At 43.1% G+C, this 21,317-nt stretch overlaps 8 protein-coding genes across 8 annotated transcripts; 5 read left to right on the forward strand and 3 right to left on the reverse strand.

The window, feature by feature from the left end:
• Nucleotides 1–852: 852 nt before the first annotated feature.
• Nucleotides 853–3,786, reverse strand: EAF01_002350 (uncharacterized protein; the record flags this gene model as incomplete). Its single annotated transcript, XM_038910602.1, has 2 exons — nt 853–1,299; nt 1,354–3,786. The coding sequence occupies 2 exons, from the start codon at nt 3,784–3,786 to the stop codon at nt 853–855; spliced, it is 2,880 nt and encodes a 959-aa protein (XP_038773524.1).
• Nucleotides 3,787–7,631: 3,845 nt separating this feature from the next.
• Nucleotides 7,632–8,310, forward strand: EAF01_002351 (uncharacterized protein; the record flags this gene model as incomplete). Its single annotated transcript, XM_038910603.1, has 2 exons — nt 7,632–7,896; nt 7,958–8,310. The coding sequence occupies 2 exons, from the start codon at nt 7,632–7,634 to the stop codon at nt 8,308–8,310; spliced, it is 618 nt and encodes a 205-aa protein (XP_038773525.1).
• Nucleotides 8,311–9,233: 923 nt separating this feature from the next.
• Nucleotides 9,234–9,593, reverse strand: EAF01_002352 (uncharacterized protein; the record flags this gene model as incomplete). The annotated part of the gene is made up of 1 exon (XM_038910604.1): nt 9,234–9,593. The coding sequence occupies one exon, from the start codon at nt 9,591–9,593 to the stop codon at nt 9,234–9,236; it is 360 nt and encodes a 119-aa protein (XP_038773526.1).
• Nucleotides 9,594–10,146: 553 nt separating this feature from the next.
• On the forward strand, nt 10,147–11,999 carry EAF01_002353 (uncharacterized protein; the record flags this gene model as incomplete). Its single annotated transcript, XM_038910605.1, has 3 exons — nt 10,147–11,766; nt 11,884–11,916; nt 11,982–11,999. 3 exons carry the CDS (start codon nt 10,147–10,149, stop codon nt 11,997–11,999), a joined length of 1,671 nt encoding a protein of 556 aa, XP_038773527.1.
• A 1,161-nt stretch (nt 12,000–13,160) lies between these two features.
• Nucleotides 13,161–14,595, forward strand: EAF01_002354 (uncharacterized protein; the record flags this gene model as incomplete). The annotated part of the gene is made up of 2 exons (XM_038910606.1): nt 13,161–13,964; nt 14,023–14,595. The coding sequence occupies 2 exons, from the start codon at nt 13,161–13,163 to the stop codon at nt 14,593–14,595; spliced, it is 1,377 nt and encodes a 458-aa protein (XP_038773528.1).
• A 1,285-nt stretch (nt 14,596–15,880) lies between these two features.
• On the reverse strand, nt 15,881–16,242 carry EAF01_002355 (uncharacterized protein; the record flags this gene model as incomplete). The annotated part of the gene is made up of 2 exons (XM_038910607.1): nt 15,881–16,091; nt 16,124–16,242. 2 exons carry the CDS (start codon nt 16,240–16,242, stop codon nt 15,881–15,883), a joined length of 330 nt encoding a protein of 109 aa, XP_038773529.1.
• A 1,208-nt stretch (nt 16,243–17,450) lies between these two features.
• On the forward strand, nt 17,451–18,987 carry EAF01_002356 (uncharacterized protein; the record flags this gene model as incomplete). Its single annotated transcript, XM_038910608.1, has 4 exons — nt 17,451–17,811; nt 17,875–18,300; nt 18,350–18,571; nt 18,626–18,987. 4 exons carry the CDS (start codon nt 17,451–17,453, stop codon nt 18,985–18,987), a joined length of 1,371 nt encoding a protein of 456 aa, XP_038773530.1.
• Nucleotides 18,988–20,509: 1,522 nt separating this feature from the next.
• On the forward strand, nt 20,510–21,254 carry EAF01_002357 (uncharacterized protein; the record flags this gene model as incomplete). Its single annotated transcript, XM_038910609.1, has 4 exons — nt 20,510–20,529; nt 20,580–20,955; nt 20,991–21,133; nt 21,191–21,254. 4 exons carry the CDS (start codon nt 20,510–20,512, stop codon nt 21,252–21,254), a joined length of 603 nt encoding a protein of 200 aa, XP_038773531.1.
• Nucleotides 21,255–21,317: the final 63 nt, after the last annotated feature.

Here is a 21,317-nt window from a genome sequence, read left to right on the forward strand (position 1 = left end):
AAAATCCAAAAGTAACTTCGTACCCAACCAACTAGCCATATATCAGCATGCATAACTACCTTCCTACCTGCCTACCTGCTGAACAAACTCAAGACTAGATATGTAACTAGATAGGTGTAGATGGAGATAGGGAAATTCTCTACATACCTGGGTGCCTAGGTATGCTCTCATCTATTTATATCTTTATTCTATATCTTTATACACTAGCATTATATGATATCATTTCACCTCTCTCATCTCATCTCATCTCATCTCATCTCATCTCATCTCATCTCATCTCATCTCATCTCATCTCATCTCATATATAATTTCATTTCATCCTATACAACAAGATTAGATCCGATCACATCACAACAGATGTAGACCCGATATATCATATCAGATATAGAACTCCCCCCCTCCCGCTCTCCCGCCTTCTCATCCTATCCAACCCATCCATCCCATGCATCTTCTTGTCAACCATCCAACTCCTAATCCACAACCTACAGATTCCGTTTTCGTTTCCACAACGTTATACATACATCCATCCATACATACAAGAAACGAGAAACACAAAACACAAAAAAGTAAAAAAAATTCTAAAAACCACGCCGATCCGTTCATTCATCCATCGATACATACATACAAAACAAACGAATGAACATGCACCACCATCCACCAAAACAAAAACAAAAGAGACTTCTGGATTTGTCCTAACAAGCGATTCATGTGGATAAATTGAATAAAAACTCCGTCCATGCATGCAAATATGTCATATTCTCGAGAGTATGCATATGAAAATCAACATCGATGAAAAAATCCCACTCTTTCCTTTTCTCCATGTTCTGTTAAACCCTTTCTCGTCAAGATCCATCATCGTAAACCAACGTCCGGTCCACTCCTCTTCTCAACCCAAAAGACCAAATCTCCCCTCCCCTTCCGTACACTTAGATTTCTAGGCATCACCGCCCCCCTCAAGCCTCTCCTTCCTACAGTCTCTCTCCTCCCACTCTGACTCCATCTCGACTTCCATCTTTCGATTCCTCCTGCATCCAGCCACCCCTTTAAATTCTTACACTGACTAACGTCAAAGATCTCCAACTTACTACAACCTTCTACTACAGCTTCCACCCCTACCCCTGTAACTCTCACACATCCTCTTACAGAAAGTTCCTTGAGTTCGAGTAGATGGAGACCGATAGATCGAAGCGACGAATCTGAAACTGCTGAACCGCAAAATGAGAGTTTGAGGGATTGGAGTTGGGGACAACCGAGACTTAAAACTTCGGTTGCTGTATCGGAGAGGGCGCAACAGAATGACTAGATATGATTATTAGTGAAAATATTTTCGGGGGCCACGAAAGCTTAACATACCAAATCAAGTTCCTTCAACCCCTTCGCCGCATTCGTCAAATAAACAATAGCATTATCCGTCAAATAAGTACAATCCGCCAAAATTAGCTTTTCCAATTTTGCAAATTTATAAATACTCCAATGTTGAAATCCACTATCTGTAATCGTCGTACATCTCGTCAGATCAATACTCTGTAACCTCTGATGTGCATGAACAGCCAGATGCGCCATCGATCTATCAGTGACATGTTTACAATATGACAAAGTAAGACGTTTGAGCTTTGGACATCCGACTACAGTCCCAACCGGTGGGACGAAAGTTGCAGCTTTTTGACGAAGAGAGGCTTGAGGGGCAATGGGCTCGGTTACAACCCAACCGACGATACGGGCCAGAAGATTATCCGATACTTTGCGGCAATTAGAAAGGTCTATTTCTTCGAGCTCTTTAGCGCTGTTGGCCATTTCCAAGACGGCGTTGGCAGTTACGTCCCAAGCTGACTTCATTTTCCAGACTTGGATATTGGGGCCACATTGTGTGTAAATTGCAGCAAATCCTTCGTCAGTTATATGAAAACAGTTGCTGATGTTGATGCTACGGGCACGATGGCCAACAAATGGACAGATACATTCGACGAGTGCTTTGTTGGTCATTTTGCGGTTATAGAGTGATAGATCAAGATTCTGACAAACGTTTGGTGAGGTGCTTAGGAGAGTTGACCAATGGAGAGATACGAGACGTAATCTCATCAATTGATAAATGTCTAAATATGAGAATATGTTGATCAAAATTGCATCCGGTAATATACCCTGACTAAATTGACTTGGACGTCGTTCGAAAATCTTAGGTCTTTTTGGCCGAAAAGCTGATTCTGGGGGTGTGATTGCATGTGATAATTTTGCAGGTGTGGGTGTTTGAGATCTAGATCTGGTTCTTGGGCCAGAAGATCTATCATCTGGTGGTGGCGTCTCAGGAGCAGGCGGTGCCCACGAACCTCTTCGTGATCTCGCCCTCATATTGTCCATATCTACGCTGAGGAATGGATCTGGATCTATAGGTTCCATCACCCCACTATCCTCAACACGAATAGGTTTATGAGGACTTGCAGGTTTAGAAGGGGTAAATGTAACTTGTGGCAATGTTTTCCTTCTTTGATGTTTAGGTCGATTGTTATTGATGGTTAAATCATTGATAGTTGGAGATTCGGCATCACTCATTATGATGTCTTCGTCTTCGGGTTTTCCAATTCGAGTTTTCGCTGTCAGCTCTACTTGTTTCCGTATATCTGGCGAACATCTTCTCCACAACTCTTCAAGAACTTCTCCACCGATCATCAAACATTCCACAGAAGTGATTGATCGTACAGTAGCTGTTCTCCGGGGAGCCAAAGACAAACTGACAACTTCTCCAAAATATTGTCCAGCTTTCAGTCTTGGTCTGATGTATGATCCGTTTGTACCTTGAGGCGATAGTCCAGCGTGTCCATTGGAACTTTCATGTATAACTTCCGCCTCGCCTCTCACAATGAAGTAAATTTCATTGCCATTTGAACCTTGTACAATGATATCCGTAAACGGTGGGTATGCCTTCGGTGTGGCGCTCAACCCAAGAAAGTGAAGTATTTCTGGCGGTAAAGTTGAGAATAAAGGTAATTCCTTTAGTGTTTTCCTGACATTGACCAATCCACTGCCCAGCGCACTGCCAGCCGAAGGATCCTCAATTATACCTGGACTTGGGGATTTCCGCTTCTTCTTATTGATGACGACTCCCTTCTCAATGACTCCTACTTCTCCAGTAGAAACTTCCCCTGGCGCAGCTTCTCGTGCGATCTTGCCACCTCTCGAAACAAGCTCAGTAGAGACAAGTTTTGGGCCAAACCCGCCTTCCCTTCTTTTCTTATTCAAAATTGTCAATCGCTCCTGTGCTTCTTCCATAATCGCTTGTTCCATTTCAGGAAAGTTTGGAAGCTCAGCTCTCAAATCTTCCTTCTTCAACACCACCAATAAGCACTTTGTTCTTGCTATAATTGTAGCCGTCCGGGGTACATCCATCAGTATGCCAATCTCGCCAAAGAAAGCACCAGGCTTTAATTCTGCGTATGTAGCCTCTCCATCTCGAGATGTGACCGCCACCGCCCCACGTACTAACCAGTACATGGCTTTTGCATCATCTCCTTCAGTCAACACATGATCGTGAGGCGAATGAACCTGAGGACGAAGATGTTTTCCGATAGCTGCAAGAAAGGAATCGGGAGCTGAAACAAAAAGAGGAAAAGAGCGTATGCGATCAACGAGATCAAGTGGCATATCTGGAATTGTCGAAGCTGTGAGGGGAGAAGGTCGTACAGGCCGAGCGGGATTGGTTTCGATGTTGAATGATCGGATCAAGGATAACGAGTCTGGAATAGCTGCGCCATTGGCCCTGAAGGAGCCAGCACCCCGTCGACTCCTACTCATGATGTTGTGTGTGTATTTAGCAAGCTACGATCTCGCAGAAGCTCATGTGGGTACCTTGCGGCCTAGTGGCCGTCCTGCATATAGGTTTGCCAAATTGGGCAATATCAATATCAAGGATGATTGATTACTTGGAGAGATTATCGTTATGCGATTCGCAGGTTCACTGGTTTCGAATACCACACTCAAAGAGGGTTGGGGAATTCGTGGATTGTAGTTCAGGTTGGCAATGTTCTCGTGGAGGAGTTGCGATATGTACAAGAGATTTAATTCAAATTGAGAATTTCTTTGTCTGCAGATGATATAACGCGTAGAAGTATCGCCGGACAAGTCTGTGATGTATTTGGTCAGCTATTATATACATCGTTAACGGCATTGGATACCTCTATGTAAGGTAACCAAAAAGCTGGGCGGGCGGACGGCACCAGATGTTAGAATAGATGGCTTACTATTGCTTTCATAGGATCATATAACTGGAGGGGTAAGAAAAGTTACCTTTCTAAGATTTCTTTCTTTAATGAAGCTGACAGCGCACGAACAAGAAGGGAGAGTAGAACATGAGGTAAGAAATAGAAACAATCTACAATCACGGTGAAGGAAAGACAAGAGCAATAGGACTTTGAACGAAAGTATAATGCACGGAGCGCTCTATGATCGACGAGCTCTGAGATGGAAATGAAGCATGTATTTGGTTTGGCTCCTAGCACTCAAAGACCCTTTAATCACCAATAATTGAGGGGAATTCGATTCGATTCGACTGGAGAATTTCTAAGATGGGGATTTGGGTCACTCTCTTCTTCTTCTTCTTCTTCTTCTTTTTTGGTTCCCCTTTTCTCGCGAAAGACCCTTGATCAACGAGAAGGGATGACAACAGTGGGTGTATTGGTGTATGTATATGTATGTATGTATAAGTGTGTGGTTGGAGACAATAGGATTGAATAGTGATGATACTGGTAGTTTTTCCTGATTGCTCTCTTTTACCATTTGGTGGGCTGCTACGCGCTATGACGATTTCAATTCGCTTCTTTTTTTTCTTTCCAACCACTTTTATCAGGCCCTTCCGGGGGGGAGAGGGGGGGCTTACTAGGGACCTAGGTAGAGAGAGCATGATTACAGTCCATCGTCCATCGTCCATCGTAAAGTTATAAAGACTCCTTTGCTACGATGTCGACGTATCATGTATCATGTATCATGTATCGGACTAGGTAGACCAGAAGCAACGGATGCCCTGCAAAGAAATCAAGATGAACATATTTTCTGTTCGGAGAATTTCCTAATCTTAATTGAACCTAGTGTTTACCTGGGTACATAGGTAGATAGGTGGTAAGTAGATAGATAGATAGATAGATAGATAGATAGGTACCGGTATCTGTCTTCAATCCGAGGCCGATCTTCATAGAATAAAGGGAAATCAAAAGTCGAATGCTGCAATATCAATATCAAATTTGCCATTCTACCTAGGTACGATGTATTCTCCTATTGCAACCAGATCTAATCACTAGGTGCTCAGAAGTTATGTGGTTAGTGCCCATCTATCTAGTCGGTCGTCTCGTTGTAGATACAGTACCAGCTTCGCCTCTTCGCCTCTTCGCTTCTTCGTATAAAAACTCTTTCTACATGAATCATTTGGCCACTCAGACATACCCAGGCATCTTTTCTTTTTCTTTCTCCTCACCCTCAGTCAGTCAGTCTTCAGCTCTGTCGTTTTGTCATCATCCACAATCTCATCATTTCATCACCTCATAGGTTCAAAATCCGCCACGCGGTGAGAATGCCCAAGAAATGCATTCAGGGGTCTCTACACAAGCCAACCTAATAAGTATCCATGGCTTGTGTAAACTGTAAGCCCGAATCGCTTACCATGCATTCCTCTAACAAAAAATCAGATTGACTTCTTCCATCTCATCTTCTAGAAGCTCAAAGTCGGTTGTTCTTCAGCCTTACATATGTGATCTTACCATTACTCCTGCCGAGGCATGCTACCGGGAATCCATAGAATCCTACCAGATGATACCAAATACATTCTGCATTCTGAATATATTTCCAAGGAACTTTTTATGCATATATCAGGCAAAACAGATCAGAGATGGAATGAAATGAGAGGATATGACATTATTGTTATTCTCTCTCACTTGCATATGTCTAATATGATACTAGTTAGGTAAGATTACATGATATTACCCATAGTCGCTAATTAATAGGTGCTTCGGAGGAGACGACGACCTTTAAATAATCCATGCTGCATCAAAATCACCTATTTTTATGACGGATGTATTCTCAGCCGAAAAGGTGCTTGCTGGGTGCAACATCAGAGATAGACTTTTTCCCCATCATCTCCTTATATCATCAGATCTCAATCATAAGAACCGTTTTGATGTGATACTACTTGAAGATCATGTTCGCACGCGACGCGATATGTAACGTTCATCCATTCCTCATTCATTTCGCCCCCATCCAGCAGTCTCTCGATTTCCGGAAAGGGGGGACTTTGGTTATGTAAATCTATCTTTTTTCCTTTTGCAATCAACGTTATCTACAGAAAATACACGTCTATCATGTCTCAGAAAACCTGGCACATACATAGGTAAAAACCCCTTCCACACGAAAAGAAATGTTTCAAGCACTCTTGCACTCTCGTGACGAGAGTCTCGTCAAGCGAACGGTTTGTATCCTAATTAGTCTAGGACACCTTGTCAAAAATGAAAAGATATTAAAGGAGATCTGCAGGAACTCATGAGGGAAGTTCGATTCGGACCGTCCCTGATATAATGGGGATTATTGTCTCATTCACATTAACATCCGTTTCCGCGAACCTGCGTGCGGGACTCCAATCTATCGCTTCGTTTCATACACTTCGATATCTCTTCCATGCACGCTAATTTTCATTCTTACTACAGTAGTATCGTTTCACGGCATGAACACAAATGACCAAGCGGAAAGGTACTGCTGGAGTGGAGTCAAAAGAGGTATAACCGTCATAGCGAGATCGGAAGGAGGCATTTGGCATTTGGAATTCGGCATTGTGGCGCATCGGTAAGACTTGAGGTAGGTACGGAGTGGCTACAGTAGAAAGTTCTTCTTCTTCTCCTCCTTCTCCTCCTTCGAAGCGATGTGTAGGTTCCCGAGAGCGAAACGTGGTGTTCACACTTCAAAATGCGCATCGATCACCACCTTTAGTTTGGTGGTACAATATCCTGACGTATGTGGCCAGAGATGCAAAGAGCTTCTTTGAGCTTTCATCCTTACCTAGTAGTTCTAGTCTGTTAGAGATTGTAAAGCTTGTGCTCTTCCAGGTATTTTTGATTCCCCATTTGATCTCATCTGATCTTATCGTGATGGTCATTCTCAGATTCCGTCAGATCTCACAGAGATTCATTTACCGTCTCGACAGTCTCTTTGAAATCCGTCAGACTCCTATGGCGGTCAACCATAACAGGAAGGTTGCCACAAGATTTGGAATTATTGCGTGCTTGCACAGCTATCAGCGTGTGGAATCAGATTGAACTTTTCCAGCTCTCCTATTGGACAAAGTTGTGATTTGTCAGATTCAGTGAAGCTTGGGCCAGCTTTTTCTTATGGTTCAACCCCTCCATTGATCATGACGACTTGATACAATTGCCACTTCAGATTTCGCAGATTTCCTTATATTGATACTACTCTCTGCAATTGTCTTTGCGCATACCTATAGTACAAATCTTTTAAAAAATACCCATACCAGTGAATTCGAATAAACTCTTCCAAAGCCATCCATACTAGAGATCTTTATTATTATTAATCTCAAATCCTACAATCTGCCTTCCCAACCTATCTCTTTCAAACTTTTCCTCCTCCTCATTCTCCTCACCATAATGGCAGCCATGCCCAACTTCCTCAACCGTCTCATCCGGCCCTTCACATCCTCCTCCTCCCTCTCCGTCACCCCCGCCGCATCACAAGTATCCGTTCCTGAAACCGCGCAAAAATGTACCATTGCCGCAGGTTGTTTCTGGGGCGTCGAACACATGTATCGCAAAGAATTTAGCGGAAGAGGCTTGTACGATGCGCGTGTTGGATATATCGGAGGTGATACCGAGAACCCTAGTTATAGAGCCGTGTGTTCCGGTTCTACTGGACGTATGTTCTCTTCCCCTCATCTTTTTCTCTTGAAATAACTTTATGCTAATTCTCAACCTAGACGCAGAAGCCCTCCAAATTCACTACGATCCTGCACAAATCACCTACCGCCAATTGATAACTTATTTCTACCGCATGCACGATCCTACAACTGCAAATCAACAGGGTCCAGATAGAGGCTCGCAATATCGATCTGGAATCTTCTACCATAATGAAGAACAGGAGAAAGAAGCGCGGGAAATTACTAAGCAGGTTAACGAGCAGTGGTGGAAGGGAGGTGTGGTTACGGAAATTCTAAAGGCGGGAGAGTGGTGGGATGCGGAGGCGTATCATCAGAAGTATTTAGATAACAACCCGGGTGGATATGAATGTCCAAGTCATTTTGCGAGGAGATTCCCGCCGTTAGAGGATTAGTTTGTGATGAAGGAAAATTTGGGGGTTCAACATGATAGATGGTGGAAGATTGATGATTTGTGGGAGGAATACGGATTGAGTGTATTATACTGAAAGATTTTAATTTCGCAAGGCTACATACTACTTCGTTATCGCAAGAATGACTACCTTTTTTGAATATCTGTATTTTTATAAATAAATAAAAATTTGAATATGGTATCATGTATGTCAACTACAGTGTCGCGGGCATAATATTGATTTTAAAATTTATACCAGAACAAAACAAAATAAACCGCAACTCGCGTAAATCAAGGAGTGCGAGCGAGTAAAAATCTCATTCTTGGCTCGTCCCCTGAATTCAATATTTAATTATCTTATCGAATGAGTTTGAGGTGTGAGTTGCGAAGGGTAAAATGCTCGAACTCAGATATCGAAATGATACCTAGGTACTAGTATTTAGCAATTCGCACCAGAAGATATATGTAAAACTTTGAGGTTTTGGTTGTTGATTCCCTAGGTACTTTATTTTTGTTCTATGATCTGAGGAAATGGGATGGAACGGGATGAGATGGAATGGAATGGGAATATTAATTGATCTAAGATATCTCTCTCCCCCGCGAATGATGATATCTGGGTTTGCGTAGATCGTACGAGTAGATTGAATTGGCTTGATAACCTTGATAACTTTGAGATCTTCGAAAGTCGCCCTGAGAGAGCGTGTGTGTGTGTACCTAGGTGTTACTTACTTTCGCTTTTGCGGTGATTTGCTCGCTTACTTCGAAACCCCTACTTTCCTGGGGTAGAGATAGATAGGATACCTAGAGTTGAGTTTGTGGGAAGGTATTTTCAGCGCTGAGACGGGGACTTCTAGCACTTAGCTGGTAGATAAGTCTTGCACTTTCAAAGGAGTCTTGCACTTGAATATTTCAAGTGCATTCTGGGTTTTAGTGGGAAAGTTGTAATTGTATAACGGTGGTGTTGTAGGCTAAGGAATTGACCAGTGTTTGGATTGGAATCAAATGACTTGAAGTCACCTCGTTACACGATGAGGTAGATTTTCTATTCAAGGACTTTTGAATATTTCTAGTTTGTATTAGGATGCGCTGCTGCTTCGTAGCTTTTTGATTCATAAACCTATACGAACCACTCTCTTTGGTACCGCGAAGGACCACGGCAATCTCTATCACGCATCTTACTATTCTTGCTTCAACTTTGAGGAGTTCGTCTTCGGGGTCGTTGTCCTTGATACTCAAGTCTTGGATGCCATCGACTTCGGTGTTATCGATTAGTTTTTGATAATTCATAATGGAAGTTATTGCTTAGTAAATGATGTTTTTGAAGCTCCGTCGATAGAATTTTCTGGTTGGACTAGAAGAGTTGTAATGGGTCCAATGTAGGTCACTGCTCCGTACGAACTGGAACTACGCAAGAAGTAAGTATTCTTCCGTCAATTACTGTCGTGGACTCGAGCTCTGGGAATTTGTTATTGAGTATAACGGATTCTTTAACTTCCAATACAAGCGCGAAGTCCCCTCCCGGATTGTGTCTTGAATACATGTGAGCAGTCTTTGATCGAGTGAATGGTGAGGAAGGAAAGGAAGTAATGGGGTTGACAATTAGGTAGGCAATGATAGTGATAGTGGAGCACGCGGAGAGACGCTAATGCACACAGATAAGCCCTACAGAGTCTCCAATCACGTGCTACTTTCAGAATTATGTCCAAGCTTCTTGTCCAAAAAGATGAGAAACCTAAGGCAGCAAGCATAATATTGAGAGCTCTTTCCCTTCAAAGTAATTCGATAATTTTCGAACTCCCTATTCCCCAAATAACCAGATCTTACCGTTTTCTCACGAACCATGGATCCTGGACGAAGAGCCATGTTGGAAGGTCGCGCACCTCGGGAAAGAGATATCACATCTCCACGTCGCGACGATGCCAATCGAGTTTCAAAACCACAACGGCCGGCAGGCAACTCCAATTCTAGGCCTTATCGCAATAACCAAAGTCTCGAAGACGAACAATCGAAGAAATGGGTAGCAGAAGAGGATACTTTTGTTTTAAAGCAAGCAAAGAAGAAGGCAGATATTAGAGTTAGAGAAGGAAGAGCGAAACCAATTGACTGGTTGGCGGTCATTCTTCGAGTGATCGATCCCGATAAGGATCTCCTTGATGGCGACGAAGAAGAGGTTCAACTCGATGTTGTAGACCCAGAGGGTGTGTTTGAAGGGCTCGATGATGCGCAACTAGGAGAGCTGGAGACCGACATTAATTCTTACATCGCTTTGGAGAAGAACAAAAAGAATCAAGATTATTGGAAGACGATGCAAATCATCTGTCATGAGCGCCGTCAGAGATTAAAACCAGTCGGTCCTAATGAACGAGCTGTAAGCTCTGTTGCTGCAGACGTGGACAAATTACTAGGACCCAAAACGTATGAGCAGTTGGAAAGTTTGGAGGGACAGATTAGGGCAAAGCTTCGTTCGAACGAACCAATAGATACAGATTATTGGGAACAACTCTTGAAGAGTTTATTGATTTGGAAGGCGAAAGCTAAACTAAAGAAGGTTTACCAATCCGTGTTAGACACTCGGCTCGACGCCTTACGAAAAGAACAACAGGAGGAGGCAGAAAGTGTTCAAAAGAAGTTACAAGTACTATTGTCTGGCCCAACGCCAGTGGTTGAAGAGGGATCCGAAATACCGAAATCGATCGCCGCGCAAACATCTCGTCGTCAGCCTCACTTTGCCTACTCAGAGAAGCATGACCCAGAACCGTTACTCAAACTACGGACTGAAGACAAATCAGGCGAGATTATTGACGAATCTGATTTTCTCAAAAAGATCGTGGCCGAGCGTCGCAAAGTCTTGAAGCTAGGTTACGTGCCTTCACGTCCTCTTGGTCCAGAGAAGAGTATTCCAGGATCTATCAGCAAGCCCAGCACATCTGTCAACAATGCGCCTCCAGGTACACAGCGCTTTTCCGCTGTAGTCACTGAAGATTTCTCACAAGCTACAAAAGCATTGTACGATAGAGAGGTGGCAAGAGGGGTAAATGAGAATGAGGAAATCTTCACGGCGGAGGAAAGTCTTACAACGACTTCCGCTCCTCAATGGGCAGATAAATACCGGCCAAGGAAACCGCGTTATTTCAATCGAGTTCAAATGGGCTACGAGTGGAACAAATACAATCAAACTCATTACGATCACGACAACCCCCCTCCAAAAGTCGTTCAGGGCTACAAATTCAACATATTTTATCCCGATCTCATAGACAAAGCGAAGGCGCCAACATTTCGAATCATTCGGGAACATGGTCGAAAGAGAGGAGAATCATTTGCGCCTGCTGGAGAGGAAGATACTTGTCTACTTCGCTTCATAGCTGGACCTCCTTATGAGGACATTGCCTTCCGTATTGTTGATAAAGAATGGGACTATTCTGCGAAAAAAGATCGTGGCTTTCGCAGTACTTTTGACAAGGTATGTGTGTGGCTTTAATGTTCTGTTGTTCTCCATCTTGTCTACCCGTCATGCAGTGACAACCTCCAAACCTTACTTCTATTTCTGAAGCTTGTTCCTTGCTGACATGTTCACTAGGGTATTCTCCAATTACACTTTCAATTCAAAAAGGTCAGTACCAATCATAGTAAAACACAATGTTTCCACTTTTTACATGAAGCTAATTTGTCATTCAGATATACTACCGAAAATGATCACGATTCGCGAGTTTTCTGCTTGCCTCATTGTGGCACCAGAGTTTGGGAAGTATCAATTTGGTTGAGATTTTTCTTTAGCAATCACTGAGCTCACAAATAGACATCCCCAGATTTCTTCCACGTGTGCTATATCACACAAAGGAACTTTGTACTTCCGTCAAAAATGATACTGCGTACATGACGGCAACGATTCGATGCATGAGAGCAGCGTTAACACGGGAAATTGAAATGAGATCATCAAAAATATCTATACATGGAAGCATTAACACCGGAAAATACAATTGAGATTATGAACATCCTTTGTGTATCTGATGACCTTTCTTAAAAGCTTTAATAGTAATAATTTGGAACTATTGGCACAATTTATAGCAGTAATGGGATGGAATCTAACGGTTCACTAGACCTTTTTCTCAATGCACAGTAGCTGCGTTTTCAAACTTGACACAAAACTCCGGTTCGGCTTTCGTTCGTGGCTATCGTTAAGATTGCTGGTTGAGTAAGTCGAAACGGTTTTATGGGTGGCTGATTTCCACATAGTCTAGTTACTTCAAACAAAAACATCTCTGTGTTCCTTCTAGAATAAGAATCAAGAACAATTGAACCAGACAATTCTTTGTGATTGTGCCCGCTCGAGGCTGACGGTGAAACATTTGAATACTCTTCTAGGTTTAAATTCAAACAATGCCTCTCCTGGCACAATCTTTAGCGTTATGCAGTAGCCCGTTTTCCTCTCTTCCTGTATTACCTGGATATGCAGACCTACAGCCCACCTATTTACAGCAGAACAACAAGCGATTGCTATTATGAAAAGGTCATTGTAGAGCTCACACTGTTTTTGGAATGTTGCTGTCCGGGGAGCCTGTTTGCACACACGTCAAAGGCTTGCAGCCATGTGCTGGCATTCGCTCTCCTGCATTATGGCCTTGTCTTTTCAGGACTCTATACCCATCGTCACAAAGCTTTCAATGTTCCCACTGCTTCTTACGTTCTAGATTTCCTCTCTTGAATAACTACACCCGAAGTCCTTTGCTATCCCAGTTCTTTGAATTCTCCGAGAAGACAGACACTATCGTCTTACAATAGAGCAATCCATCTTAAGGGTAGCACTCCGTTCAATAGACACATCATCGGCAGCGAGGTTGAGTAGATTGTTTTCAGATGGTCCTCAATATGGATTCCGATCACTTTCAGCAGAACTCTCAACATCACGATTTGCCTTGGGACTTTCAAGCTTCGGAGAATATTGAAACAACTACACATTCGCAAGCTGATGCTATATTCCCATCATTTGATGGTCTACCTCGAATGGGTCAAGAGCAGTACTTCATGGCTAGTTCACCATCATCTCCTATGCCCAACAATGACTACAACCTTACTACGTCGCAAATGCCGGCCTCTCAAAACTTAACATCTTGGACCCATCAAGCGCCATTAACTTCTGTTTATGCGGATGACCAAAATGGTTACTCTTACGATTGTCCAGCTGATCTCTCTGGTCTTGAACAACAAAATTCTTTGAAAACTTTTGATAATGTTCCTCGAACTACCTGGCAACAACCTTATGCTAATATGGGCATGACCTTACCGGTATATCCTTTTATTACCCGCGACAATTTTGGATCTATGGTACCATCGAGAGCTGACCATGGCGAAAGATCCGACGATTGCGTCATGATGGATACCACACACAAGGCCATCAATTCTACATCTCCTTCAAGCTTATGCTCTGAAGAAGATGGACACAGCTCGCGTGAGCCTACTGCAATGGATGTGGACGCTGATGGTCATGGCGTAGATGAGCAACCATATGCAAAATTAATCTATCGAGCATTGATGAGTGCACCAGACCACTCTATGGTTCTACAAGAAATCTACCGTTGGTTCCGAGAAAACACTACTAAAGGGAGCTCGGATACCAAAGGTTGGATGAATAGCATTCGTCACAATCTATCAATGAACGCTGTAAGATTCCATGATCAAGTTTGCTTAGCGATACTGGGGCTAATATTCTCAATGGCAGGCATTCAAAAAGACAGAACGGAAAATTCCTGGAGAGGAAACGAAAAAGTCCACTGAGTGGGTTTTGGAAGATTTCGCAATCAGAGATGGAGTTCAGTCTACAACTCGGTATCGCAAAGGAACAGGCAACAAGAAATACGCAAAAGCAGAAAGTGCTCCAAGTCAAAACTATCTAGGCCGGCACAATTATAATGCGATCAGAAAGCCATCCTTTCACTCTGCTGGCAAGGGAAAGCTACAACGTCAAAGAGCCAGAGATGATTCAAGTTCAAGACGAATGCTCTCAACACCCTCCAGATCTGAACCGGCAAGATATCCAGGTAGCCAACTCCATTCCTCGGATGTGACTTCTGTTTCAAGATCCCCACGGCGGCTACCTTTAACGCCTGCCCCAGAGAGCTCCGGAACTTACAGCCCCGTCATCAAAGAGGAAAGCTACAATCCTGCATATGATCTCTACAGATTTGAGGATTGCCAAGGAGTGCTTCCCAATGACCAAGACCCGCTTTTTATGGACAGTCAAAATCCACAGTTCATGCAAGTTCATCCGATGTGCGCGAGCAACCAATACTAACCATGAAGATTTGTGAGAGGACAGAGTATCAAAGTGTTTGTTATGTATTGTAAGGGTGGCAGATCTGCTTTGATACATCGAATAGATGCACATTTCGTTTGCTATCAAAACATTGCATTGCTGGGGGTTCATTGTATGTACTGGGATCTAATGTTGCGGTTCCTTGTCTATTTGCTATAGCTTGTCTGGGGGATAATTGTCCAGGATCTCTAATTTCTTTGACCAACGGCATCAGCGGCAATATTCCATATATCATGAGCGTTTGTATGTAGGGGTATGCCAAAGTTGTTTATCATTGTGATGGGTCATATCCTTGGTGTTGTTCAAAAATTTGAAATGTTGTGTGATTTGCATGAGATATGAAGTCTTCATTCCGGGTAGTGGTTTCCACTCTACTCTGCATCGGTTATATGCTTATATATCATCAACTTCCCTGCAGTATCAAGTAGGATTGATCGGTATTGCCTCTCTGCATCTTTGATCTGCTCGAGCGCAGGGGATGTAGGGTTCGATTGCCTCAAAGTACACTCCTCAACAAGAATTCCCGTGATTAAAATGAGGTTGAAATGCATCACCCCACCGATATCCTGGGAAATTTGTTGGTTAGGTTCTATGCGGTGGCCCCGCGGCCGGATGAAAATGCGCGCCATCCATCGATCCAGTAAACCTATAAGCATGCAGCATACTCCACTATCTAAAGTCCAATAGACGGTCAATAGCATTGTTAGCGTTCAAAAGGACCTTGTCCCTGTCTGTATATTGTAACCACACCTTGCTTCGAAGTTGTTGAAAATGTCATCGAAATCCTTCTTCGTAGTGTATTATGTGTCTATCAAGATACATCTTTACCATTACCATGAGCCTATGCTAATAAGTGTACACTCCTTCGAGCACAGCATCTCCATCAAGAGTTCTTCATCTCGATTTCCAGCTCCAGGAACCGGGCTACTGGACTATGTCCTACGATGTGAATCCCTTGACAGAATTGAAAAACGATCTTTGTTACAACATCAGAAGGCTAAGAGCTCAACAATAGTACGCCTTCGAAAGCATATACACACCATTCAACATGCAGAATATCCACAATACGCCTCCCGTCTTAAATCGAGTTCTGTTTTCGATCAAACGAACGTTCCGAACTTTCTGGTGGTGGTGACAGGTATCAACGAAAGCCACCCGAGTAAGATACCGGTTTCGCTCTTGCCAGCATGCACTCAGACCGATCGGGAACACCGAAGAGGGATTGCTCGTGACTATCAGCGAAGAATAATCCTTTCGATGTCATTCAGAAATGTTTTGACGAAAGAAACAACGCGCCAAGTCCACATAATGGGCGTTGAGAAGGGAGGCGTGCAGAGGTAGCAGCCACAACGGCTTTCGATAATTGAAAAGCAGGGCAATTCCCGCGACTATCGGGCCCCTGAGGATTCTTTTCTTGCTCATTACAGGCATCAAGGTCTGAGCCGTTAAGATACAGCATACCCGTTTGCTCTATCCTGTCAGTAGGATTCGTTTCCTGTGCATGCACCCATCATGAGCGCAGACCTCAATATGATTGAAAATTGCCCTGACGCTCTGCATTTCTCTTCCGCAATATGACAGGAGCTTATTTCGGATCAACAGGCGACTCGGATCAGTTCCATTCATATTTATTTTTTTAACCATAGAAAGGTGGATCATTGATAGGGGATTGACGAGTATGTCGGCATATCAGCCGCCTCTGCATCGCATCACATCTCGCATTTGCCGGATGGTTCCGCTAGATCTACCCGTCAGATAGTGTGGCATAAAGAATGAGACATCGCTGCACCAAAACATACCGGAGATATACCAGTACCCGCTGTATCCACCCAAAACATACCACCCTGTTTCGTATAACGATGCGAGATAAGTCCCTTTTGAGTGCCGGACATTGAAAGAGATGAATGGGATGTGCTCCGAAAGCATGATAAGGATTTGTCAAAAGCAAACACTTGAACGATTTGACACATTAGAAGACCCACGAAGCTTAATTTAATACCTGCAAGAAATTTGGCTGCCTGTTTTCCTTTCAGTAGGTAGGCTCAGAACTATCTTGTCCATTGCTACACGCTCGCTACCAGTTACACAGAGTCGCAATACGTAACAAGCGAGCCCTTAAATGACGAGGACGACAGTAATATGATGAGAAAAGGCAGAGATGGAATACATTATGTCTGGCTAGTCACGTGAAAACACGCATTATCAATGCTTCGGACCTTTGTGGATTTTAATCTCCACCCTTTACTTTCAGTATTATCGTCCGAGGTTCCGAATAATCTCCAGAACCATAATAAATACAAGTGACACTTTCTCTGAGACCGACCATGGCCCGGTAGCATTGACTGGTAGATCTTCCGCAAGGGTACAGCTCACCGGTCGAAAGAACATATCGAGTTCCACCAATAATCAAGTGCAAAGAGAGCTCAAAACAAGGATGAAGCTTTCTTGTACCTGAAATATCAAAATGAACCAATATGATTTATTACAAATTATATTGGGGCTCCAAATTGATGCGGGGTTTCACCCATGTTTTCCTTTGATAATCTGGGGACGAGATTATCTCCATATTTTCTTGAAGATGGGATGAAATGACAGGCTCATGCTCCAATCATGAGCTCACCGTCTTCGTCACCGAACTCAAGTCAAGGGAACGAGTCCGGAGAAATAGAATCTCCATGATTCCCCTGAAAGCAATATGGAGGGTTTTCATGCTCAATTTAACTTGGAGCCAGGGCAATATATAAGTCCTACCAGACCCCGAGCATAGTGACGGAAACTGCCAAGCTACTTCTTCAATTCCTTGGGCAACTGAAATATCGGTTTCGTACTTCAAGATGCATTTCCAATTGACCTCCGCTCTTTCAATTGCTTCTGCTGCAGTTGCAGTTGCAAACCCTACATTCCAAGACGCTTCAAGGGATCAAGCGCTCGCTCGTAGAAATCAGCCAAAGCCCGCATCGGCAAGGCCAAACGTACAATGCCATCCCAAGACTCCACGTACACCTATACCATCTCCACCACCAAGAACGAAGACATGCTACGTCAAGAGTGCCGGCAATGGAACAGATGACTCTCCAGCCATTATGAGCGCCCTTCACGAGTGTAACAACGGTGGTCATGTAATTTTCAGTAAAGGTGTGACTTACTCGGTTGGCACAGCAATGGACTGGACTTTCCTTCAGCACATTGATCTCGGTATGTAATTCCTAATATTACGCTAATTGATGCTTTTTTTATGTATACTAATGACTATTGCAGACATTCAGGGTGAAATCCTCTTCTCAGACGATACAGATTATTGGCAAGCCAATGCCTTCCCATTCGTCTTCCAAAATGTTACCTCATTCTTCAAGCTTGGAGGAGAGGATGTTTTCATGTATGGTGGTGGTACCCTCAATGGTAATGGCCAAGTCTGGTACGATCTTTACGCCAAAGACATCTACACACTCAGACCAGTCCTTATCGGAATTGATGGACTCAAGGACTCTATCTTGAGTGATTTGGTTCTACGATATTCACCAGAATACTACAACTTCATTGCAAATTCAAGCAATGTTGTATACAACAATATCAACATTGCCGGTGGAAGCACGAGCAAGAATCCTGCAAAGAACACTGATGGATGGGATACATACAGAAGTGATAGCATTGTTATCCAGAACTCTGTCATCAACAATGGAGATGGTAAATACCCTTTCTTCCGGACTTTGAAACCTTGCTAATCAAATTCTAGATTGTGTGTCTTTCAAGCCCAACAGCACCAACATCTTAGTTCAAAACCTTTCCTGCACTGGTTCTCACGGAATTTCTGTTGGATCCCTCGGTCAATATCCTGGAGAATTTGATATCGTCGAAAACGTGTACGTCTACAACACCTCATTGCACAACGCCTCCGACGGTGCACGTATCAAGGTTTGGCCCAACACCGCATCAACTCTCAGTGGTGATCTCCAAGGTAAGAAGATCCCCCTATTCTCACCCACCGATTCCACAACTAACACACTCATAGGAGGCGGAGGATCTGGCAGAGTAAACAACATCACTTACGACACGATGTACATCGATAACGTTGATTACGCCATCGAAGTCGACCAATGCTACGGTCAAAAGAACCTCACCCTCTGTCTCGAATTCCCCTCTCCTCTTACCATCACCGATATCATTTTCAAAAACTTCACCGGAAAAACTAGCACTAAGTACCAGCCACAGATTGGTACATTTGCTTGTTCGAGCGAAGCCGTTTGTAACAATATTGTCGCGAGTGGCATCGACGTCTTGAGTCCTAAAGGTGTAAATGAGGCTTATTGTCTTAATGTTGATAAGACCGCGTTGGATGTTACTTGTACTACAAATTTCTTGGGGTTTAATTAGGTGGATGGAACTGGTGGCACCGAGTTGATGTACAGAGATAGTGTATAACTTATGATGCTATTTTAATCTTTTAATTATTTCTTCAAGATAAATTGGTCTTAATGTGTGAATTTTGTCTGCTGGGCGATGCGTTAATACCTATCTTGTCATACAAGTGTACAATTTCTATGAATCCCCTCTCATCTCACGTTTTTACATGTAACTTACATATATCGCTTCTCTCGTCGCACATCACACTATCCAACTTCAACTCTCATCCAAACTCACAAATCTACACACATCATTCAATCAACTCAATCAATTCAACTCCATCCCTCACAATACATTTCCACACTTCATACCCGACCTCAAATTTTTCTCCCAATCCCATCCTAAAATTCCTTTTCATCACTCTAAGTACCAATCTCATTATCTCATTCAAATAGAAACTCATATTTAAAGTTTTCTTTCCCGGCTCGTTTCATGTAAGGTTACTCCGAGCCCCTTTATCAATTAAGGTTTCGACTAAAGTTGTAATTGAAGTTTCATCGGACCTTGCGAACCTTGTATATTTATTAATATGCCCACAGAGCAAGGTGGACATAAAATTCTTATTTGGATTTGGTGGGATGTCTCGTCCGAAGTTAAAGTTTTGCGGGTTTCATGTTGATTCATGATATTTGTTTGTTTGTTTGTAATCTTTTGGGCTGTCTGGGTATCTATCTAGTCAAGGTGTGATAAGAGTATATATGTTGTGGAGATGCTGTATTACACTTTTGGGTAACTAGGTAGTTAGCTTTTTTCTTCATCTTTTTTTTTCGTTGTTTTTTTGGGTTCATCTGATGGAGGTTCTCAGGAATGTACCGGTAGATGCATTTGACGCTCCTCTCTATCGAAGAAAATGATTCGATATATTCTAACAGAGGAGCAAATACATATGCATTATATGCGTACCTATGCGTACTCGATAGCTTTAGATCCGCTTATCCTACTCGTATAGCACAACATGCATTGACTCACATGTAAATTCTTAAGAATGCATTGGAGCAGGGCTTGATACATTAGCATTATTTTTCACGCCTGCCATCACTGCAAAATATGCCATATTTCCTGGTGTCAGCTCAGCTTTTGCTCACCTCAAATCAAGCCCATTTGTAAACAATAAAGAACTTCAAAATTGGCTTTCTAGTGAAGATTTGTGGCGATGGAGTTCTTGGGATGTACAGGGGCTTTAAAAACTTGTTGATGAAGAGGGAAATGTGGGATTTGGTAGACTACGTAAACTTTTAGATCATGGATTGTCTTGAAGACCGTTCCAGTGATGGCGACGTCGGATTTTTGTGCTTGGTATAAAAAGCTAGCAAGATGATGTTGAAGAAAAGGACTACCGGTGATTTCCTATCAGCCTTGCCAGTAATGGCAGGAAAGATCAGAGGAGTGAATATTTGATGAAATAATCACAGTACTATTGATGCAGTCTATTGTACCGCGAATGAGTTGAAACTTAAACTTAACCTCAAAGTTGAGATGACGAGTGATGATTATGGAGATTGCATTCACCAAGTGAATAATCGATCTAAAACTCCACCTCCCATACTAACAATCGCTTCCAGTGTACCTCCAAACTGTGGTTTTGAGGTAAACGACGCAGAAGAACCCTGGAACTACTCTCAAAAATTCGACTACATCCACGGCCGAGCCATGGTCTGTTGTTTCAGCGATCCCGCCGGCGTAATAAATTCAGCCTTCGAATCCCTTCGTCCCAGCGGCTACTTTGAGATGCAAGACCCGCAAATGCCCATGGTCAGCATTGACTCTTCGATCAACGGCACCGCTCTTGAAGAATGGGTTCGAGTATCATGTCTCGCCGCCGAGCGTCGCGGGCGTAAAGTAACAAATTCAAGACACTACGGAAGATGGATGGCCGAGGCGGGATTCGTGGATATTTTTGAGAAACATTTTTTTGGCCGTATAATCCGTGGGTCGGAGGTGAGAAGGAAAGGTTTCTGGCAATGTGGACGCAGCAGAATTTGTTGGATGGTATTCGAGGGATGACGATGAGGAATCTGACGGCGGGTTTGTGGTGGACTCCTGAACAGGTAGAAAGTTTGTTGGTGGGTGTTAGGAAGGATCTCCAAAATAAGAGGATTAATTCTGCTGTTGATGTGTGAGTTTTGGAGAGTCGTTATGTATTTTGGGAAGAATAGGGGCTAACAAAATTCAGGGTTGTCTTTTTTGGAAGGAAACCGGGACTGGTGCAGCTGGAAAACGGGGATGATTCAGGTTGATTCTTTCGGTATCAGCGATGCGTGATTTTGCATGGCGAAGCTTCGGAGTGTGGATATTTCTAG

The sequence above is a fragment of the Botrytis porri genome, assembly GCF_014898465.1.
Source record: "Botrytis porri strain MUCL 3234 chromosome Unknown BPOR_003, whole genome shotgun sequence".
Taxonomy (NCBI): domain Eukaryota; kingdom Fungi; phylum Ascomycota; class Leotiomycetes; order Helotiales; family Sclerotiniaceae; genus Botrytis; species Botrytis porri.